General features: G+C 38.1%; 1 protein-coding gene across 6 annotated transcripts in view; it reads left to right on the forward strand.

The window, feature by feature from the left end:
* Nucleotides 1-24,769, forward strand: part of LOC128692603 (tax1-binding protein 1 homolog) — a 92,408-nt gene that overhangs the window by 9,522 nt on the left and 58,117 nt on the right. For 5 of the 6 annotated variants that reach the window (XM_053781800.2, XM_053781794.2, XM_053781792.2 and 2 more), the window contains 2 exons: nt 9,906-9,995; nt 17,108-17,221. In XM_053781800.2, coding sequence (XP_053637775.2) covers nt 9,906-9,995; nt 17,108-17,221 — 204 coding nt within the window. Of the gene's footprint in view, nt 1-8,983; nt 9,118-9,905; nt 9,996-17,107; nt 17,222-24,769 lie in introns of those variants that run through there. The other variant, XM_053781795.2, reaches the window with a different exon arrangement.

The following is a 24,769-nucleotide window of genomic DNA, read 5'->3' on the forward strand; positions in this document are numbered from 1 at the left end:
GCCAAGAAGTTTGTCCAAAATGATGTGGTGGCGGCAACATCGACGAATTTCACATATGCGCATTACATTATTTAGCGGTTTTTTAAGTTTTTCCTTTTCTTTTCCAATTTTTTTCTATTCCTACTAACATTTGGGGCCTGAGAGACCAATACTGTATATAATGTATATATATAAACTCACTGTATTGAACACAATAACCGCACTAAAGTTATTATCATATTATTGTTTACCACTGTTGTTTATTACAATAAACATGCAAAAATCTTGTATAATACTAATGTTCTATCATATATTTACATATTTACAATCACTGGACATGGTTTTAGAACTGCTGGAGCTTGTGGAACTCCTTGAAACAAGGCACCATGCACAGAGGCACCTACATTCCTCACACATAAACCGAGTGTCTTTGCGTCTTTGTTGCCGTCGTTTTGTTTGTGCACAGACGATGCATCTCCTGAGCAAATTTCTTCTGAGTTGAAGGAAGCTGTATTATGAAATGATCACCTTCCCTCCTCAAACGCTTGGGTATATCCTGAGTAATTCGAGGACCTTGTATAGCAGGTGTTCTTACCTGGTACTTCATTATGAGTTGTCTGACAACAGACAAACAAAATTCACCATACGGTGGTCTGTTACCAGTCTTTATTTGGTACATATTATATGCATTGAGCATAGAAATGTCCATGAGATGGAAGAAAAGTTTCATGTACCACTTGTAACTCTTACGAACACAGTCAACAAAACCAATCTGCATGTCACATTTGTCAACCAAGCGCATGTTTTGTGTATAATCAATCACTGTCACTGGTTTTCGAATACGTTCATTAGTCACTCGATCAACTTTGCCACTGTCTTGCATTTCATTACGGTGAATGGTTGTCAACAATGTGACATCTCGTTTGTCATGCCACCGTAATGCCATGATGTCATTGGCAGTAAACACCTGCACGTCATCACCACGAGCACCTGCGTTGAGCCTGGGCATATGTTTACGATTAGAACGCACTGTGCCACACACATCTGTCTTGTTCACTCGCATGAAATCACTGAGTAATGGGCTTGTGTACCAGTTATCGGTATATAATGTATGCCCCTTACCAAGATAAGGTGCCATCATGTTTCTCACTATGTCACCTGAGATACCCAATAACATCTTGGTATCTTTCAATGTTTTACTTCCCGTGTATACAACAATATCCAACACCAGGCCACTGTCACAGTCACAGAGTACAAACAGTTTTATACCAAAGCGTTTCCTCTTGCTCGGTATATACTGCTTGAATGACAGTCTACCTTTGAACAAAATCAAAGACTCGTCAATTACAAGATTCTTGAATGGATAAAAGTATATGCTGAACTTTTGTTTGAGATACATGAAAACATTTCTAATCTTGTATAACCTGTCACTTCTGTCAGGCCTGGTTTTGTCAGAGAAGTGCAACATACATAACAGTAAGATAAACCTGTTCACTGGTATGATTTCACTGAAGACCGGGGTAGAAATTAGCCGATCTGTGGACTAGTATGCTTTTATATTATGCTTATAGACATGAGGCATAAGCATTATTGTTGCAAAAAGCAAATACATTTCTGCAACAGTCGTCTCTTTTCACCTGTGTAGTCTTGACTGTGGTGATAAGATCGTATTTGCCATGGTGTACTCAAAATACTTATTACTTTCCCTGACAATAGTTTCCATCAGTGGCTGGTCAAAGAATAATTCAAAGAATTCCAGTTCATTGGCTGTGGTTCCAAGGGGACAAGTAGGTAGAATTCCACTTTGAGAGTCATCAAAGTGGTGAGGCTTGGGAACAAAATTGGGATTTTGCTGCCAATCCCACATACGGTTTGCTGGTGGATACTGGACATCATAGGCTGGTTGTGTGGGTGGTTGTGGTTGGGGGGGGCTGGTGGCTGACGCTCTGCTTTGTCCATGAACTGACGAGTCAGCAGCGTGGGTCCCAGCGTGGGCTGGTGAGTCACGCATGGCGGTGCCACTACCATCACCACTACCACCATCCACTGATGCCTGTGGTCTATCCATGCCAAGTGTAGCCACATCATCCTCACTATCACTACCTAAAACTGGTGTAGGGCCACGGGATGTACTCCAGGATGTACTCCGTCCCCTGGGCACAGCATAGGGTACACTACCCGAGCGCATGTGGCGGCGAACATACCGACACTTCACTGGTGAATATGATTCCTCACCATCACTACTCGAATGATCGTTGAGCGCAATAAAATCACAATCCACGTCACTATCATCATCATTACTGAAGTCAGAGGCCTGGTCACGCGAAAATATTAGTTTTCTCTTGCGTTGAGGAACAACCGACCGTGAGTCATGAGTGCCCACACCAGAGGTAGAAGGTTGAGGACCGTCAGGGTTTTCTGCACTATTAACGATATCCTGGTCATTCTTTTCGGTCACTAACTGATCAAAGCCGTAGAATTCGTCTTCATTTCCACTTCCATCAGTGTCAGAACTATCAGATAGGAAGAGGAGAGTCCCAATTTTCCGGGGAGTGAGAGCTGACTTGCGACGAGGCATGGTGAACAAGGGTAACTGAGCCGGCGTTCCCACAATACTATGCGGGCGCCTAGATTTTTTGTTTATGGCGCATACCCACCACGCAGACCTGTTCTCTCACATGTAGGCCTATGAGCGCTTTTGTGCTAAATTTGACGGCACTAGAATTTTGGCGTAGATCTATGGTTTGGACACTCAACGTGAAGCCGTAGATCTACGGGACGGACCCTGAAAGGGTTAAGAACTAGACATAAACTATTAGTAGGACCTCTCATGCAGTTTATTACAATGATAAGTACAACAAGAAAGTTAGCTAATGAATGGTCAGTTACAAAAGAATTACATATTATTTCAAGCTGATTTAACCCTTTCAGGGTCCACAGGCCCTCTCCGAGACTTGTTCTCAGGGTCCCCCAAATTTAAAAAAAAAAATTATTTTTTCTTATGAAAAGATAGAGAATCTTTTCCCAATCATAATGACACCAAAAATATGAAATTTGATGGAAAACTTACGGAATTATGCTCTCGCGAAGTTAGCGGTCTCGACGATGTTTACGCATCGGCGATTTTGCCCACTTTGAGCCCTATTTTCGGCCAATGCCAGTGTACTAGTTGACAAAAATCATAACTATTTTGCTAGAACATCATTTTTTCTATTGAATGAGTACAAGAAACCACCCATTTACCGATTTCAACTATCCAATACAGTGGTCAGAATTTAGCAATTTTGTCAATCTCACACAAATTTCAAAAGATGCCAATTTCCGAATAGGGGCCAGAATAAACAAGAAAGATATTCCTGGCACTAAAATAACATTTCCTCTGTTCATTAGTCACGTCCCCACGCCCCTCTTACAGTCTTTTGCTTTTCACTTTGAATTTTTATTCTAACAAAAAAATAGAAGATTTACTGTTATGCAGACTACTGCATTAGTGTAGAAATGGTATAAATAATATCAGCACACTTGTGAAAGAATATTAGACTCACCAGTTGACGTGTATTGGATGCATAGCATGATTTGTTTACTTTTGAACTTTGGTAAAAATCGAACATTTCTGCTACTTTGAGCTCAATTTCAAGGTGCTTTTCATTGTAAAACCAGTCAAAATCATCTCAATTTCTGTAATATGTCTTCCATTCTATAAAATGAGATCAGGAAAACTAGAATACAACAATAAATACCATACGAAAATACAGTGCAAAGTCGGTGTTTAATCCAAAAACATGGTCAAAGTTTTTTTTTTTTTCTCATTACGTATTGTGTGCTGCAGGATTTTTTTTATACTGCGCACACTGACCACATAGACCCATTCTTTCATATGTAGGCCTACCAGCTTTCTCTCACTAGATTTGAGGGCGCTAGAATTTAGGCGTACTAGTACGTCATGGACACTGGTGCGTAAGCCGTACTAGTACGGCCAAAACCCTGAAAGGGTTAATATTGTCAGATAAGATGATTTTTTAGCAGAGCCCTAAATTTATAAGTTGTCTGGGGATCCTTGACTTGTTCCGGTAGCGAGTTCCAGATCTTTGGGCCTTTTATGTGCATAACGTTCTTGCAACATCCCTCGAGTTTTACTCGAGGGATGTTGAAAAGGGCCTTTCGCCTTGTATTGTGACTGTGCATTCTGTTGTAACTGTCGAGGAGGAATTTTAAGGGGGGGTTTACAGTGGAGTTTAAAGTTCTGTATATGTAGTAGGCATAATAATAAGAGTGTATGTCTTGTATATTTAGCAAGTTGAGTCTTTTGAAAAGTGGTGGGGTGTGCTGTCTAGCACAGGAGCTGGTTATCACCTGCACAACAGCTTTTTGTTGGATTATTAAGGGTCTAAGGTGGTTGGCTGTGGTAGAGCCCCAGGCACAGATACCATAGGTAGGTAAGGATATATTAGAGAGTGGTACAAAGTAAGTAGAGTAGTTTGTGGTACATAATAGCATATCTTGGAAAGGATTCCTACTGATTTGGAAATTTTCTTGGCTGTGTGATGGGTATGGGACTGAAATTTAAGATTACAGTCAAGGAGAAGACCTAGAAATTTGCCCTCCATGTGTCTTGATATAGGGGAACCATTTAACAGTATGTTGAGTTGAATATTTGAGGCTCTGTTGCCAAACAGCATGAAGTAAGTTTTTTCTATGTTAAGTGTGAGTTTGTTGGTCATCATCCAAGCATATATCTTTAGCAGTTCATTGTTTACAGTATTTTCAAGCACAGCTGGGTCTGAATGGGAGTAGACATATGTAGTGTCATCTGCGAATAGAACTGGTGTAAGGAGTTGGGATGCACTGGGGAGATCATTGATGTAGATGAGAAAGAGGAGTGGGCCTAGGACACTACCTTGGGGTACTCCTACAGCTACAGATTAGATATCAGAGTTGACTCCATTTGCATGTACATACTGGTGTCTGTCATTAAGATAGGATTTTAGGTAGTCAAGGTGTATGTCATACACCTATAGATATGCCACCTGCCATCATTTTAGATCTTAACCATTTACGTTCCTTACCTTCTCCTCATCCCTGCAAAAAATCTACACTTGGTATCACAGATTAACAAGTACATATAATAATCAGGACCTCTCATGCCACCACCAGTTTCTCTGCCATATCAACTTCGTGATATTAATAATAGATTTTACCTAAGATAACCCAGTTAAGTCAAAAGAACGTGATTTATTTCCATGTTTTGAGAAGTATTACACCTTGAACCAATGTTAATGTCATAAGATTTCCATGTACATAATGCTCTAAGTTAAAAACTATAGAAATAAAAAACAAATGTACCATTTTACAGTGAATATTACAAACGGGGCTGTGGTATGCTGTGCATCTCGGCATATTTCAAGTATGTACTAAAACCTTGAAACACTCCTATTATCCCAACAAGGTAGTGTACAGTGTTAGATATTTAAAAATACAATGGTCCCCTGGTTATTGGCCGTAATCCGTTCCTGAAGGTCAGCCGATAACCGAATTAATATTTCCCATAAGAATTAATGGAAATAAAATTAATTTGTTCCAAACAAAAATATTCACAAAAAAAAAAAAAAAAATATTCAATTATGTAAGTGTTACATACCTTTATTGAAGGCTAATGCTGGCTTCTGGATGACAGGGAGGAGGAAAGAGGGAGGAGTTAGTGTTTGGAAGGGGAATCCCCCTCCATGAAGACCTTAGGTAGCAATGCCTTGTCTGGGGTTACTTCCCTTCTCTGTCTTTTAATACCACTAGAACCAGCTTGAGTCACTGGACCCCTGTCTCACAAAATAACTGTCCAGAGTGCTCTGTTTCTGGCATCTCTTTAAGATTTCCCTGAAGTGGGACAGGGTTTTGTCACTAAACATGTTGCAAATATGGCTTGTTTCAGCTTTGTCAGGGTGGTGCTTCTCTCCAAAAGATTGCACCCTGGTCCACATTGAACACACCTCTTTAATCTCTGAAGAAGGCAGCTCCTTCACTCCCTCTTCCTCCTCCTCCGAAGCAGTCTGTTGCTGTTCAAGTTGAAGCTCTTGCAGCTCTTCAGTGGTAAGCTCTTCCCTGTGGTCCTCCACCAACTCTTCCACATCCTTACCACTCACCTCCAACCCCAGGGACTTCCCCAAAGGCACAATAGAGTCCACAGGGTTGGCAGGGCCAGGGTCACGGTGAGTCTCAAACCCTTCAAAATCCCTCTCTTGGACACAATCTGGCCACAGTTTTCTCCAAGCAGAGTTCAAAGTCCTGGAAGTCACTCCCTCCCAAGCCTTACCTATAAGGCTTATGCATTGGAGGATAGTGAAGTGATTCCTCCAGAACTCTCTTAGGGTCAACTGAGTGTCTGAGGTCACTTCAAAGCACTTTTGAAACACTGCTTTTGTGTAGAGTTTTTGAAATTAGAAATGACCTGCTTGTCCATGGGCTGGAGGAGAAGAGTGGTGTTAGGAGGCAAGAACTTCACTTTTATAAAACTTAAGTCCCTAAACACTTGGTCTTCCAAGTCTGGAGGATGTGCAGGAGCATTGTCCAGTAACAGGAGGCACTTGAGTGGCAATTTCTTTTCCAGGAGGTATTTTTTCACACTTCGGCCAAACACATCATTAACCCACTCTTTGAAAATTTGCCTTGTGACCCATGCCTTATGATTAGCTTTCCACATCACACACAATCTATTCTTCATGACATTGTTTTTCTTAAACACACTGGGATTTTCTGAGTGATACACAAGTAAAGGCTTCACTTTGAAATCCCCACTAAGATTACCACAAAACAAAAGAGTAAGCCTGTCTTTCATAGGCTTGTGTCCTGGCAGTGCCTTTTCCTCTTGGGTAATGTAGGTCCTGTTTGGCATTTTCTTCCAAAACAGGTCTGTTTCATCACAATTGAAAACTTGTTGGGGTTCAAATCCTTCAGCCTTTACATAGTCCTGGAATTCGTGAACATACTTTTCAACCGCACATTTGTCAGAACATGCAGCCTCACCATGCCTTACTACACTGTGTATGCCACTACGCTTCTTAAATCTATCACACCATCCTTTGCTTGCCCTAAATTCACAAACTGCAGCACTTGTTCCAGGCATTTTCTTTGCAAGATCCTCATGCAACTGCTTTGTCTTCTCACAAATGATCGGCTCCACTACACTGTCTCTCACTAATTCTTTTTCCTTAATCCACAATAATAATAATTTTTCCATCTCTTCCATTATTGGTGTCCTTTGTTTAGTTAGAAGAGCTACTCCTTTTGCCACAATACCTTCTTTGATTTGTTCTTTCTTTGCCAAGATGGATGTAATTGTTGATTTATTCTTGCTGTACATCCTGGCAAGTTCCACCACCTTCATACCACTCTCGAATTTTTCTATCACTTCACGCTTGAATTCCGTGGTGTTTCTCACTTTCTTTACCACAGGAACTTTACTAGGAACTTTCTTTGGAGCCATGGTTACTTATTTCATAATTGCACTGCAAGAAAAGCCACTGAAAACAATGGTAAACAAGCGAAATGTTTGGATGTATGAGCAGAAGCTTCCTCAGCCACCGAGAGACGAAGCCAAACTGAAGCGCAAGCTGCCCCAGCCGGCGGATGGACGTGTCCAAAACGGCTGATAACTGAGCAAACGGCCAATAACCGAGCGCCGAAAACCCTGCTGATAACCGAGTTGGCCGATAATCGGGGGTCCACTGTAACATTATTTTAACACTCATAATCTAGCATACAGTAGACAGTTATATTACATGGATTTATTTGCTATGTTTTGGTTATTGTACTATTGAAAAATTGCGACACAATTTTATACAACAATTGTTAAAATGAACTTAACACGTTCCATTTGCGGGAACTGCAACAGAGCTGCCGCCTTGTTGTGGCTCAGCAGGGGAGACCTACCCTCATCCCCTGCCACCCCCGTAAAACCTGCCACCCCATCGCAGCCTCTGTGAATACATGTCCAGTACAAATGCTCCTTAGGAGCTAGCTGTGTTTGTGAATTGTGTTTTGAACTTTTAATTGTCATATCTTGTACACATCTGCCAAGCAATCATGGCACCCAATAGGCATACGAGTGTTACTGAAAGTGGCAAGAACAGGTATAAGCGTTTAGGTCTTAGAGATAATGAAGAAAATAGAGATATTAGACAAGAGATAACCTATGACCTTAATGAAGCATCAGTTTGTACAATTAAAAAGAATGAGGTAAATATGAGTTTGTGTGATGAATAACTGACTTGACTGACAGACTTGACTGATTTACTAACTGACTTTACTAACTTGACTTACTGACTGACTGGACTGACTTAATTTGTTTACTGACTGACTGACTTAAAGGACCCTGACAAATCTAAAAGTAGTGCTCTAATAAGGTGTCTAGAGCAGCTGATGCTTTACCGTCACCTCCAGCTGCCGCCATGTTGTGGGTCAGCAGGGGAGACCTACCACCATCCCCTGCCACCCCCAACATTCTCACCCCCCTCCTCCGAGCCTTCGTTAATACCTGTTCAGTTCCATTCTGTCTTAGCAGCTAGGTGTGTTTGTGAATTGTTTTGATATTTTAATTGCCATAACTTGTCTGCCAAGCAAGTATGGCACCCAGTAGGCATACAAGTGTTGCTGAAAGTGATAAGAAAAGATATAAGCATTTAAGTCTTAGAGATAATGAAGAAAATAGAGATATTAGACAAGAGATAGCCTATGGCCTTAATGAAGTGTCACTTTTTACAGTTAAAAAGAATGAGGTATATATATATACTATATGAGTTTGTGATTAATAACTGACTGACTGATTTATTTGACTGACTTACTTGACTAACTGACTGACTGATTTGACTGGCTTACTGACTTAGACTTTTTCACTGAAGAAGATCCTGACAAATCTAGAAGCAGTGCTCTGAAATGGTGTCTAGAGCAGCTGATGCCTTACCATCAGCTGTATAATGTACTGCAGGGTACAATAAACAGAAATCCATTACAGAATTTATGCACACTCCAGTACAACCATTGACTTCAGTACCAGAACTTCTACCATCCACCTCATCCCAGTAGGGCCACAGCATAACTTTCCACTCTCTTCACAATCATCGACAAAACCAGCACCCTCAATTTCAGGTAAGAAATGCTATTATTTCTGTTGCATTTATAGTCTTAAGCAGTAAAAACAACATTATATATCACAACAATGAATAACAACTACATATTCACTTTTATTTTTGTAAGATCTGGAGGTCTAAAAAAAAATTGTTCTTTGGCTTTGTGGGGAAATCTCAGGAACGTAACCCTATTTTTCCCATAAGTTCTTCAGTTTATCTAACATGGATTTACCTGACACAGTGCTTTCAGGAACATAACTACCATGTGACGCTTCAACTGTTCAAACATAGATCTACGTTTTTGCGCGTAGTGCTCCAACCTTGATTTTCTCCATAAGACAGCATGTAAAAAATGTAGATCTACATTCAGAGCCCTACGCAAGCAAATGTAGATCTACATTTGGACAGTTGAAGGGGTAATATAACAGTCTAATGTAAACAAATTGGAAAACACAACTACTGTTGTGCCCCTTTTACACCAAGTGTTGCCAATGAGTGATCATTGTTGTCGAATTTTAAACACCGTAAAAGTAAGTTTTCGGTTGATCTCGATTTTTTCATACTTCTCTATAGGAAAATGGGTTCTTTAAAAGTTTTATTTAAGAAAATGCAGTAAACATCATTGTTAGAGTTGCATACTTGTCTTGGGATAAAGTGGGCTAGATTCTTCACTTTCATTTGTTAAATAAATATTCTCACTAGGGTATAATTAAGAATTGGGCAGTATTGTTTTTTACAAATTGCTAGAATTTTATGATGATAAATGTAAGTATAGAGCTAAAGTATAATTTTTTTTTTTATATCTAGGACGGTCCAATGAATAATGAAGAAAGTCCCAGGCGTGACTTTGATGAACTGAGTGTAGCCTCTGACTTCAGCATCATACCAGAAAGTTTTGTGAGTGTGAAGGATATGCTTCTTTGCATATTTTATTTTACCTATTTACTTAATTAGTATACACATATGTATGTACACATTTAAAAGTTAAAATTCTATTTACATTGAAATTATTATTTTTTTTTTTTTTTTTTTTTTTTTTTAATTCATTTTAAGCGCTTAACCCATGTGGGTCATTCAGCGCAAGACGTGGTGAAGGCTTGATCCTCTGTCTACTGAGCGCCTGACAGACGCGCTTCCTATTTGTACTCACCTATCCTATTGAAATTAATGTTAAAAGTAATGTATACAGGAGGGCCCTGCTTTACAGTGCTTTGCTCAACAGCATTTCACTAATGCAGCAGTTTTCATTTATACCCATTCTTCATTTATTCAGACTTCCTACAATAAATATGTTCACCACTCACTGTAAGCTAAGGATGAAAATATTTTGAGGTAAGTAATGTGTGTACTGTGCATACATTTTTTTTTTAGGCCTAGCTCTGTTGCTTAATATATGATGGTGTAAACATGGTATCAGGCTTTTACATATAGTACATTTGAAAGTGAAAAAAAGGCTATACGTATTTCACTTTACAGCAATTTTTGCTTTACATTGGTAGCCCGGAACCTAACCTGCTGTATAAATGGGGCTTTCCTGTATAGCGTTTTTTGCTAAGCTAAAAATAAGTTATATTAATATGGTAAGTTTATTGATAATACAGTGGAACCTCTACTTGCGAATTTAATCCGTTCCATGACCTTGCTCGCAACTGGATTTGCTCGTTTGCAGAGTCAGTTTTCCTCATTTAAATTAATTGAAATGCAATCAATCCATTCCAGTGGAATTCTGTACTTCAATAATTTCGCTAATATCAACTCTATGGCTTATTTATCTATCTCACTTCATCTAATATGACATAATAAACAATATAAATAACATAGAAACCTGATATATACTCTAAAATGAATGAAATATGTCATTCATGTAGTGGTATGGGTGGTGGAGGAGAGTTTGTCTGGACACCGGGCAAAATACTTCATGAATAATTTTGCTAATATCATCTATACTGCTTATTTATCTATTACAGTTCATCTAGTATGACATAACAAACAATATGAATAACCTAGACGCATGATATATACTCTAGAATGAATAAAATTTGCCATTCATGTAGTGGAATGGGTGGTGTCGGCGGTGGACGAGAGTTTGTCTGGAGATTGGGCAAAATACTTCATGAATAATTTTGCTAATATCACCTATATGGCTTATTTATATATCACAGTTCATCTAATATGACATAACAGACAATATAAATAACATAGAAACACGATATATACTCTAGAATGAATAAAATATGTCATTATGTAACAGGTGGAGGCGGCCACAACTGCTCCCTCTTTGTTGTGGTAAACACTGCCATCTAGTGACAGCCTTTTGAAGCCATCTTTTATTATAATTATTATATGTAGTACATTGTTATTATATATGTATTATTATTATACATTATCATTATTATTATTATTGTATTATACTATTATTATTATTGTATTATACTATTATTATTATTGTATTATACTATTATTATTATTATACGTATTGTTATTATTCATATTATTATTATACATATTATTATTATACATATTATTATTATACATATTATTATTATTATTGTTATTATTATATAAATTATTTGTAATTTTTATTCACACAAAATATATAAGATTTACTGTTATTCTTTATTGCAATAATTGTATAAATATGTCAACCCATTCATGACAGCCAAGCAATGGACCATTTCTCCTAGGTTGAGCTCAATTTCAAGGCACTTTTTGTCATGAAAGCAATCAAAATCATATCTATTTCTGTAATATATCTTACATTCTATCAAATGAGACCAAAAACATGAGAATACAACCATAAAAACCATTCGAAATTACCACCAAGGGGTGGCTAATTGCTGAGAAGTGAACTCCATTATTTATGCTTAGATTTCTTTCATTTTTGGTGTACGTTAAGAAGCATCTTTCCATCATACATTGCCCAAGTTTCAATAAGATAGTCCAACAAACAAATGAGATACAATTCCCGAGATCAAGAGCAAGGGCCCCTCACCTTGAGGTCTGCTCGCTTGTGGAAATTTTGCTCGCGTATGGAAGCAAAAAATCGACCCATTGACTGCTCGTATTTGGAAAAACTCGCACGTGGACACGCTCACAAGTAGAGGTTCCACTGTATAAAGTGTTCATATTACAGAGTTTGAAGGCTGTTTGATCATGGTTTATACAAGCAAATTAAAAAATTAATCTTAAATAATGTTTGACATAATTACTTATAACCAAAGGCAGGACTATTTCTATTTGATGGTTTCTGTATTCACCACTATACTGTAATTTGATATATAAATTGATTTTTTTTTAATTTGAAATAAGGTGATTGAAGTGATGCTGTATAACTAAAATTTTATTTTCAGACTGTTTCCTTTAACTTTAAAAAAATATTGACTAGTATTATTGTATAGTATAGATTTAGTTTGTATAGGTAGATTATTCCATATCTTTCGATCCATTTATTTCCATAGAATTTCTACCTAGATTCAGTAGTACACATGAGGTATCAGAGACGTTTCAGGTTTCCCTCTTTCTATGCTAATTCACTATGTAAATTCAATATTATGAAATGTTTTATTTTTATCTGTAATTCTCTTTATGCAATGAATATAATCCAGAGAATCTGTAGTTTGGAAAATAGGAAGAGGTCTGGGGTTACTAAAAATATTACCCAGAGGGTTGAGGAGGGGTTCTGGAGGTGGTTTGGACATTGAGAGGGGATGGAACGAAATAGAATGACTTGGAGAGTGTATAAATCTGTAATAGAAGGAAGGTGGGGTAGGAGTCGGCCTAGGAAAGGTTAGTAAGTAAGTAAGTAAGTTTATTCAGGTATACACAAATACAGTTACATAAATTATCATACATAGCGGCATATGTGTAGAGAACCTAGGATAATCCAGAAAAGTCAGACAAAGTGACTTATTTCCATTGAGGTCCTTTAGAGGGACATTTTGGGCAGACTAAACCTAATGCTTACAGACTACTTAATACTAGACATATAAGGAGTAGTAAATTTTAATTATACATCGTTTTTCTTATTACAACAGAGGTAGCTAATGGTTTACAATAATTGAATTTATAGTTGAGATGAGGTATATAAAAGATTACAGCATTACAATTTAGCACAGTTTACAGTAATAAGATTGAAACAGTTTTAAGTATGAAATAATGATTAACTAATTGAGCAGTCGTAAATTATTTGGGAATTTTTTGGAGGCAAAGAGGGGAATGTATGAGAGTATAGTTTTACCAACGCTCTTATATGGGTGTGAAGCGTGGGTGATGAATGTTGCAGCGAGGAGAAGGCTGGAGGCAGTGGAGATGTCATGTCTGAGGGCAATGTGTGGTGTGAATATAATGCAGAGAATTCGTAGTTTGGAAGTTAGGAGGAGGTGCGGGATTACCAAAACTGTTGTCCAGAGGGCTGAGGAAGGGTTGTTGAGGTGGTTCGGACATGTAGAGAGAATGGAGCGAAACAGAATGACTTCAAGAGTGTATCAGTCTGTAGTGGAAGGAAGGCGGGGTAGGGGTCGGCCTAGGAAGGGTTGGAGGGAGGGGGTAAAGGAGGTTTTGTGTGCGAGGGGCTTGGACTTCCAGCAGGCATGCGTGAGCGTGTTTGATAGGAGTGAATGGAGACAAATGGTTTTTAATACTTGACGTGCTGTTGGAGTGTGAGCAAAGTAACATTTATGAAGGGATTCAGGGAAACCGGCAGGCCGGACTTGAGTCCTGGAGATGGGAAGTACAGTGCCTGCACTCTGAAGGAGGGGTGTTAATGTTGCAGTTTAAAAACTGTAGTGTAAAGCACCCTTCTGGCAAGACAGTGATGGAGTGAATGATGGTGAAAGTTTTTCTTTTTCGGGCCACCCTGCCTTGGTGGGAATCGGCCGGTGTGATAATAAAAAAATATAAAAAATTTTTGAGTTACTGGTAGGTGATAACGTATAGTGTTTGTTTGGTTAATTTTGGGAGATGAGGTGATTTCTAAGTAGAGCCTTAAATTAGATTTGCAGGCATGGGCCCTTTTGTATGTTCAGGCAGTGAATTCCAGATCTTCAGGCCTTTATGTGTATAGCATTTTTGCATAGGGAGAGATGGACACGAGGGATATCAATGTGTTTTGTGCCTTGTATTATGCCTGTGCGTTCTGTTGTAGTTATCAAGGAGTTTGAGAGGAGGGTTTATATTGGGGTATAATGTTCTGTGTATGTAGTAGGCACAATAATATGTGTGGATATTATGTATATTACAGTAGACCATTATGTTACACAGTAGCTACGTTCATGAAAACGCCGTGTTAGGTAACTCTATGTCAGATAAACTGAAGAGCTTGTGGGAAAAAAGTCCTGGGAGCCCCAAAAAAAGCCAAATGACTTTTTTTTAGACCTCCAGATCTTACAAAAATGAAAGTGAGTATGTAATTGTAGTTCATTATCATGATGTATCATGTTTTTACTGCTTAAGACCACAAATGCAGCAGAAACAATAGTATTTCTTACCTTATATTATGGGTGCTGGTGTTTGTCGATGATTGTGAAGAGAGTGTAGAGTTATCTTTGGCCCTAAGGGCTGAGGTGGATGGTAGAGGTTCTGGTACTAAGTCGATGGTTTACTGGAGTGTGCATAAACTATAATGGATTTCTGTTCTGTTTTACCTTCAGTTCATTATAAAGCTATTGGTAAGGTATCAGCTGCTCTAGATAATGTTTCAGAGCACTAATTCTTTTCAGTGAAAAAGTCTAACTTTAAGTCAGTGAATCAGTCAAGTCAGTCAGTAAAGTTAGTCTTGTGAGTCAGTAAAGTCAGTCATGGCAGTCAGTCAAGTAAGTCTGTCAGTCAGTCAAGTCAGTTATTCATCACACAAACTCGTATATTTACCGCATTCTTTTTAATTGTACAAATTGATGCTTCATTAAGTTCATAGGGTACCTCTTGTCTGATACGTATCTCTATTTTCTTTGTTAATTCTAAGACTTAAATGCTTATACCTTTTCTTGCCACTTTCAGCAACACTCGTATGCCTACTGGGTGCCGTGATTGTTTGGCAGATACAAGATATGGCAATTAAAAGATCAAAAAAGAATTCACAAACACAGCTAGCTCCTAAGACACATTGGAACTGAACGTGTATTCATGAAGGCTGGGATGGGGGCGGCAGGGGATGCCTGTTGGTCTCCCCTGCTGACCAGTAACACAGCAGCAGCTTGAGCTGGGGAAATATTTTTCCACACCTGCAAACAGAACCGTGTTAAATTAATTTTATGAAGTGTTGTATAAAATTGTGCTGCAATTTTTCAATAGTTCAATAACCAAAACATGGCAAATAAATCTGTGTAATATAATTGTCTACTGTATAATTTTATGCAAAGTGTCACTTAAAATACTAGATTTTGCACAGAGATTTTGCTGATGCAAAATACAATGAAAGGAAATGGGACCATCTGGATCTGATAATTCTTTTTTTAGCTGTGCAATAAACCCTCTACATTTTCCTGTCATGGAAGGTGCACCGTCTGTAGACACGCTTACTAAATTACTCAAATTCAGTCCAACATCACAACATTTATCTTGAAAGTTGTTTGAGATATCTCTTCCAGGTGTCTTCCCAGTAAGGGTGCCCAAAGTGAGCAATTATTCATAGCAAAGAAATTCCTCGGTTATGGCACAAATAAAGTATAATACCTGCACTAAGTCAGTAGTATCAGTTGATTCATCCAGAGCAGTTGAATAATAAATGTTTTCCTTTTGGATTATTGCGTGAAGTTGTTCTGTTAGGTTGAGGGTTGATTCATGCTGATGATCAGTTACGGTTCTTCTTGAAAGAGACAGTTGTTTGTACTTCGAAACATATCAAGGTTTAGGCATCCTACAGCTTCAACAATGTATATTTTTATGATTTCTATGTTAATAAATGGCCTACCCTTTTCCCAAGTATATAAGCTGCTATATAGGTTGCTTCAGTGGTATTCATTTTGAGCCCTAACATCGCTTGGAACAATTGCTGTTACTTTTGCTCTCCATCTTCAGGTTTTTGCAATGAAATCATTCATGCCTCTCCATCTAATTTGACATATTTTTGGTCCTTTTAGGTGGCATTTCTTTGGCAAAATTCTGATTCATTCAGAAGGCTGCTCTTAATACTCTAGAAAGCTGCAGGTTCCCCACCCTTGGGCTAGTGCAAGCACGTGTCATTGTGACTGGCTTGCATTACAAGCCACAATTTGTTTGCATGGTGTATGGTTTATAATGTGTGTGTGTGTAGGGGTAAAGCTATAAGAAAAAACTAGAGGTATAAGACCATGAGAACCACAGCATTAGTATTTCTGTGTATCAAGAATGCTAAATAAATAGGAATTACAATTACTTAAAGAAAAGTTCATAAGACGTTACTCTGTATGGTATTCTTTTGTTTTTTAGTAGAGTGGAAAACCTGGTTTCAGTAGACCAGTGGATATTTAACCAAAGAATGGGTCATTGGCTAATAAAAACCTGTGTCAGGAGACGCTTTCTTGTTTCCTGATGAACAAAATGTGTCTACTTAAGCGTTCACAGTAGTGATATCTAACGCTCGCCAGCATAACAAATTTGATTGGTTGTCACTCATACATCCTTGATCCTTGACACTATAAAAAAGAAAATTCCTCTCCTAAATTGTAAAAATTCAAGTGAAATGTGACATTGCCTCATTTAGGCCTACTGTGTAGGCGAAACGTTTCGAAATAAAGATACCTAACTGTTGCATATGTGTCTTACCTAACAATCTGTCGGTATTTTATACCATTTTAATGTTCATAGGGCATAGGTTGCAGAGTTAGCCAGTTAAATGGGGTCATTTGACTGAAATATTGAGAAAGAAGGGGAAAAGATATTGAGAGGAGATGGGGACTCTTCTTTGATTGTTTGTACTGTGTGGTATATAGTACTGAAATAGACAAGAGAGAGACTTTCCCATGATTATGTTAATGTAGTTGACCAATATCTACACCATAGTTTGCTTCAATGATGCTTTTTATTTTTTATAGGTTAGTCAGGAAGACCAAGGATTTAACGAATCAAGAAGCATGGCCAGTGAAAGAGCTTTTCTCCAGTGTAAGGACCTTGAGCCATCACCTGCAGCAGAAACTTCATTCGGCAAGGTAAAATAACTCCTCATTGTTTTATACACACACTGCTATTTCTACTGCAAGAGCTGGAATTTGCAGTAACATAGGCAGCACAACTTAAGCAGTACTATTACAGCACCAATCATAAGGGTAGATCCAGCTCATGCCATGCAGATTGAAGTGAGTTTAACCCCTTGACTGTTGCAACCCCCAATCCTGAGGTCTCTCCTGGTGTCACAAAATTTCAAAAAAAAAAAAAAAAAAAAATTATTTTTTCTTATGAAATGATAGAGAATCTTTTCCCGATTGTAATGTCACCAAAAAACAAAATTTGATGGAAAACTGACGGAATTATGCTCTCTCGAAGTTAGCGACCTCGGCGATATTTACAAATCGGCGATTTCGCCCAATTTGAGCCCTATTTTTGGCTAATTCCATTGTTCCAGGCGACCAAACTCATAGCTATTTCTTTAGAACTCCATTTTTTCTATCGATTGAGTACAAGAAACTGCCCATTTACCGATTTCAACTACCCAATAATGTGGTCAGAAATTTGCAATTTGGCCAATTTCACGAAAATTAAAAAATATGACAATTTCAAAATAAGGTCCAGAATGAACAATGCAGACATTCCTGGCTCTAAAATAACATTTTCTTTGTTCATCAGTCATGTCTCCAGGCCCCTCTGATATTACTCTTGCTTTCTATTTTGAATTTTTATTCAAACAAAAAATAGAAGACTTACTATTATGTAGACTACTGCAATACTGGAATAATTGTATAAATAACATCAACCCATTCATGACTGCATATTAGAATGGCTAGTTGGACATTTATTGGACAATGGCATCATTTGTTTACTTTTGAACATTGGCAAAAATCAAACATTTCCCCTACTTTGAGCTCCATTTCCAGGTTCTTTTTATAGTAAAATCAATCAAAATCACCTCTATTTCTATAATATGTTATCCATTCTATCAAATGAGACCAAGAAAACGAGAATACAACCATAAATACTATACGAAAATAGACCACAAAGTCGGCATTTTAATTAAAAAAAATGGTCAGAGTTTTATTTTTCTCATTGTGCACTGCGTGCTCCAGGATTTTTTTTTATATGGTGCACACTGACCACACAGACCCATTCTCTCACATGTGGGCCTACCAGCTTTCTCCTGCTTGATTTGAAGCCGCTAGAATTTATGAGTATATATACGTCAAACACGGTACCTCGTAAGACGTATATATACGGCCGCGACAGTCAAAGGGTTAAGGCTGTAACCTCTGCGGTCTGTGCCAAAAAAAAAAAAAGTTTGCTGCACAGTAACTGTTTGGAAATGGAAACAAAATACACAGTTCAGATATCTTTATTAGGAACTTGGAAAATACAAAGCATCAGTATCTAGTCATTTGACTGATAGCTTTCATTGTTTTTCATCCTTTTTTCATTGATACATGATTGGTGTAATTTTTTTTTTTTTTTTTTTTTTTTTTGATTTCATGCCAATAATATTTTTTGCAAAGATTGTATCATAAAGGTAATGAAATCTCCATGTTGTTTTTATGTACATTAGATGAAATTTGTAGTTTTGTTTTTTAACCCTTTCACTGTTTCGGTCGTATATATGCACGTACATCTTACAAGTCAGTGTTTCGGACGTATATATACTCAATAATTCCAGTGGCTTCAAATCAAGCAGGAGAAAGCTGGTAGGCCCACATGTGAAAGAATGGGTCTGTGTGGTCAGTGTGCACTGTATAAAAAAAATCCTGCAGCACGCAGTGCATAATGAGAGGAAAAAAACTCCGACCTTGTTTTTAGATTAAACCTCCGACTTTGAGATGTATTTTCGTATATTATTTATGGTTGTATTATCGTTTTCTTGGTCTCATTTGATAGAATGGAAAACCATATTACAGAAATAGAGATGATTTTGATTAATTTCACGAAGAAAACAACCTTGAAATTTGAGCTCAAAGTAGCGGAAATGTTTGATTTTTACCAATGTTCAAGAGTAAGCAAATCACACCACACGTCCAATACACGTCAATTGGGTAGTCTGATATTCTTTCACTAGTGCACTGATCATATTTATACCATTTTTACAATAATGCAGTAGTCTGCATAACAGTAAATCTTCTGTTTTTTTTGTGTGAATAAAAAATCAAAATAGAAAGCAAAAGTAATGTAAGAGGGGCCTGGAGACATGACTAATGAACAGAGGATATGTTATTTTAGTGCCAAGAGTGCCTGCATTGTTTATTCTGGACCTTGTTTTGAAATTGGCATCTTTTTTAATTTCCGGGAAATTAGCCAAATTGCCAATTTCTGACCACTTTATTGGGTAGTTGAAATTGGTAAATGGGCAGTTTCTAATGCTCAATTGATAGAAAAATGGAGTTCTAAAGAATTGGCTATGAGTTTGGTCAACTGGAACAATGGAATTGGCCGAAAATAGGGCTCAAAGTCGGCGAAATCCCCAATGCGTATATATCGCCGAGATCGCTAACTTCGCAGGAGCATAATTTCGTACTTTTGGTGTCATTACCATCGGGAAAAGATTCTCTCTCATTTCATAAGAAAAAAATAATTTTTATTTTTTTGACACCAGGAGATACTTCAGGATTTGGGGTTGCAACAGTCAGAGGGTTAAATGATAATGGAACCAATAAGATTTTAATGGTTGAAGAGGCTGTGAGCCGACATGTGAATGAAAAAGGCACACAAAACTGGAGGCTGAAGGCAGTGAATTAATGATGATGGATTAATAATGTGGATTAAAATAAGGGTTGGATGTGAAAAGTGGGTCATAATAAGTGTGTATGCACCTGGAGAAGAGAGGAGTGTAGAGGAGAGAGAAAGATTTTGGGAGATGTTTAGTGAGTGTGTAGGAACTTTTGAGCCAAGTGGGAGAGTAATTATTGTGGTAGGGGACCTAAATGCTAAAGTAGGATAAGTGTTTAGAGAGGGTGATGTAGGTAAGTTTGGGGTGCCAGGTGTAAATGATAATGGGGAGCATTTGATTGAACTTTGTATAGAAAGGAGTTTAGTTATAGGTAACAAATATTTTAAGAAAAAGAGGATAAATAAGTATACTAGATATGATGTAGGGCGAAATGACAGTCGTTTGCTGGGCTACGTATTGGTAGATAAAAGACTGTTGGGTAGACTTCAGAATGTACATGTTTATAGAAGGGCCACAGATATATCAGATCCCTTTTTAGTTGTAGCTACAGTTAGAGTAAAAGGTAGATGGGATGCAAGGAAAATGGAAGCAGCAAGTAAGAGAGAAGTGAAGGTTTATAAACTAAAGGAGGAGGCAGTTAGGGTAAGATATAAACAACTATTGGAGGACAGATGGGCTAGTGAGAGTATAGGCAATGGGGTAGAAGATGCATGGGGTAAGTTTATGAATATAGTGTTAGAGTATTCAACAGAAGATTGTGGTTACAGGAAAGTGGATGCAGGAGGGAAGAAGAGCAATTGATGGAATGATGATGTAAAGAGAGTAGTAAAAGAAAAAAAGTTATCATATGAGAGGTTTTTATAAAGTAGATATGATGCAAGGAGGGAGGAGTATGTGGAGAGAAAAAGAGTGGGGAAGCAGTTTAAAAAGAGAGCAAATGAAAGAGAGTGGGTGAGATGTTATCAACAAATTTTGTTGAAAATAAAAAGTTTTGGAGTGAGATTAATAAGTTGAGAAAGCCTAGGGAAAGAATGGATTTGTTAGTTAAAAATAGGATAGGAGAGTTATTAAATGGAGAGTTAGAGGTATTGGGAAGATGGAGGGAATAGTTTGAGGAATTGTTAAATGTTGATGAAGATAGGGAAGCTGTGATTTCGGGTGTAGGGCAAGGAGGAATAACATCTTATACGAATGAGGAAGAACCAGTTGTGAGTATGGGGGAGCAGTGAGTAGAATGAAAGGGGGTAAAGCAGCTGGGATTGGTGGGATAAAGATAGACATGTTAAAAGCAGGTGGGGATATAGTTTTGGAGTGGTTAGTGTTTTTATTTAATAAATGTATAGAAGAGGGTAAGGTACCTAGGGATTGACAGAGAGCATGCATAGTTCCTTTGTGTAAAGACAAAGGGGACAAAAGAGAGAGTAAAAATTATAGGCTAATAAGTCTGTTGAGTATACCTGATAAAGTGTATGGTAGAGTTATTGAAAGAATTATGAGTAAGATGGAGAGCAGGACAGCAGATGAACAAGGAGGCTTTAGGTAAGGTAGGGGGAGTGTAGACCAAGTGTTTGCAGTGAAACATATAGGTGAACAGTATTTAGATAAGGGTTAAGAGATTTTTGTGGCAATTGTGGATTTGGAAAAGGCATATGATAGGGTGGGTAGGGATGCAGTGTGGCAGATGTTGCAAATGTATGGAATAGGAGGTAAGTTATTGAAAGCAGTGAAAAGGTTTTATGAGGATAGTGAGGTTCAGGTTAGAGTATGTAGGCAAGAGGGAGATAATTTCCCAGTAAAAGTAGCCCTTAGACAGGGATGTGTGATGTCACCATGGTTGTTCAATATGCAGATGCAGATTAATATAGACAAATGCAGAGTTCTAAATGTTGGACAGGATAATAACTGCTACATATAAACTAAATAATGTAGATCTTAATATTACTGATTGCAAAAAGGATTTGTTAGCAGTAATCTGAAACCAAGACAACAGTGCATAAGTGTTCGCAATAAAGCTAACAGAATCCTTGGCTTCATATCAAGAAGTATAAATAATAGGTTGTTCTTCATCTCTATATATCTTTGGTTAGGCCTCATTTAGATTATGCTGCACAGTTCTGGTCACCGTATTACAGAATGGATGAGTGCAATGGAAAACGTACAGAGGAGGATGACAAAGTTGATCCCATGTATCAGAAATCTTCCCTATGAGGATAGATTGAGGGGCCCCTGAATCTGCACTCTCTAGAAAGGTGCAGAATTAGGGGGGATATGATTGAGGTGTATAAATGGAAAACAGGAATTAATAAAGGGGATGTAAATAATGTGCTAAAAATATCTAGCCTGGACAGGACTCGCAGCAATGGCTTTAAGTTGGAAAAATTCAGATTCAGAAAGGATATAGGAGAGCACTTGTTTGGTAATAGAGTTGTGGATGAGTGGAACAAACTCCCGAGCACCATCATAGAAGCTAAGATGTTTTGTAGCTTTTAAAATGGGTTAGATAAATACATGAGTGGGTGTGAGTTGGATCTGACTAGCTTGTGCTACTAGGTCAGATGCCGTGCTCCTTCCTTAACCCTTAAACTGCCCAAACATAGATCTGCGTTTGCACCACTAGCACTCCAAACGTAGATCTACATTTTATTTTTCCTGCCTCCAAATTTGGCATGATTGGCCTGACATGCCTGGTCAGCTCTAAGAATGGGTCTTAACGCTCAGTGTGCACAGTATTAAAAAATCTGGAACCTTGTGGGAGCACCAGTTCAATTGAGTGCCAGCTAAGCAAATAGCATGGCAGACACCAGGGATTCACTCATGTCATGTCATATTAACACTCCTCTTTTAAGAGGAAAGTTGTGGATGTGGCCACAAGTGGTGTGGAAATCAAAAACCTCAATAATAACCCATCTGTAACATTTGTGCAACATCCTTCATTTTTGATACCACTGACTGTCTCTGTCTCTCTATATCTCTGTCACATGTACACATAAGTACAGTTATTAACCCAGGGAGGTACTACCGTCCTGCCAAGTGAGTGTAAAACGAAAGCCTGTAATTGTTTTATATGATGGTAGGATTGCTGGTGTCTTTTTTCTGTCTCATAAACATACAAGATTTCAGGTACGTCTTGTTACTTCTACTTACACTTGGTCACACTGCACATACATGTAAACGTTTATATATACACACTCATCTGAGTTTTCTTTGATTTTATCTTAATAGTTCTTGTTCTTATTGCTTTTCCTTTTATATCCATGGGGAAGTGGAATAAGAATCTTTCCTCCGTAAGCCATGCGTGTTGTAAAAGTCAACTAAAATGCCGGGAACAATGGGCTAGTAACCCCTTTTCCTGTATAGCCTACTAAAAAGAAAAAGAAGAAAACCATCAAAGTGGGATGTTTGAATGTGCGTGGATGTTGTGCGAATGATAAGAAAGAGATGATTGTGGATGTTATGAATGAGAAGAAGCTGGATGTCCTGGCTTTAAGTGAAACAAAGCTGAAGGGGGTGGGAGAGTTTCAGTGGGGAGAAATAAATGGGATTAGGTCAGGGGTTTCAAATAGAGTTAGAGCTAAAGGAGTAGCAATAATGTTGAAGGATAAGTTATGGCAGGAAAAGAGGGAATATAAATGTATTAATTCAAGGATTATGTGGAGTAAAATAAGGGTTGGATGTGAAAAGTGGGTTATAGTAAGCATTTATGCACCTGGAGAAGAGAGAAGTGTAGAGAGAGAGAGAGATTTTGAGAAATGTTGAGTGAGTGCGTGGGGACTTTTGAACCAAGTGTGAAAGTACTTGTGGATCTTGATTTTAATGCTAAAGTGGGTAAAAATGTTGTGGAGGGAGTAGTAGGTAAATTTGGGGTGCCAGGGGTAAATGAAAATGGGGAGCCTTTAATTGAGCTATGTGTAGAAAGAGGTTTGGTAATAAGTAATACATATTTTATGAAAAAGAGGATAAATAAGTATACAAGGTATGATATAGCACGTAATGAAAGTAGTTTGTTAGATTATGTATTGGTGGGTAAAAGGTTGATGGGTAGGCTTCAGGATGTACATGTTTATAGAGGGGCAACTGATATATCGGATCATTATTTAGTTGTAGCTACAGTTAGAGTAAGAGGTAGATAGGACAAAAGGAAACTGGAAACAACAAGTAAGAGAGAGGTGAAAGTGTATAAACTAAAGGAGGAGGAAGTTAGGGTGAGATATAAGCAACTATTGACAGAAAGGTGGGCTAATGCAAGTATGAGTAGTGGGGGGGTTGAAGAGGGTTGGAATAGTTTTAAAAATGCAGTATTAGAATGTGGGGCAGAAGTTTGTGGTTATAGGAGGGTGGGTACAGGAGGAAAGAGGAATGATTGGTGGAATGATGAAGTAAAGGGTGTGATAAAAGAGAAAAAGTTAGCTTATGAGAGGTTTTTACAAATGAGAAGTATTATAAGAAAAGCAGAGTATAAGGAGAGTAAAAGAAAGGTGAAGAGAGTGGTGAGTGTGTGCAAAAGGAGAGCAGATGATAGAATGGGAGAGGCACTCTTAAGGAATTTTGATGAAAACAAGAAAAAATTTTGGAGTGAGAAACAAATTAAGAAAGCCTAGGGATCGAATGGATTTGTCAGTTAAAAACAGAGTATGGGAGTTAATAGATGGGGAGCTGGAGGTATTGGGTAGATGGCGGGAATATTTTGAGGAACTTTTAAATGTCGACGAAGAAAGGGAGGCGGTCATTTCATGCACTGGCGAGGGAGGTATAACATCTTCTAAGAGTGAACAAGAACAGGATAGGAGTGTGGGGAGGTGCATGAGGAATTACGTAGAATGAAAAGGGGTAAAGAGGCAGGAACTGATGGGATCATGACAGAAATGTTAAAAGCAGGGGGGATATAGTGAGGGAG

This window comes from Cherax quadricarinatus, chromosome 30, assembly GCF_038502225.1.
Source record: "Cherax quadricarinatus isolate ZL_2023a chromosome 30, ASM3850222v1, whole genome shotgun sequence".
NCBI classification, from domain to species: domain Eukaryota; kingdom Metazoa; phylum Arthropoda; class Malacostraca; order Decapoda; family Parastacidae; genus Cherax; species Cherax quadricarinatus.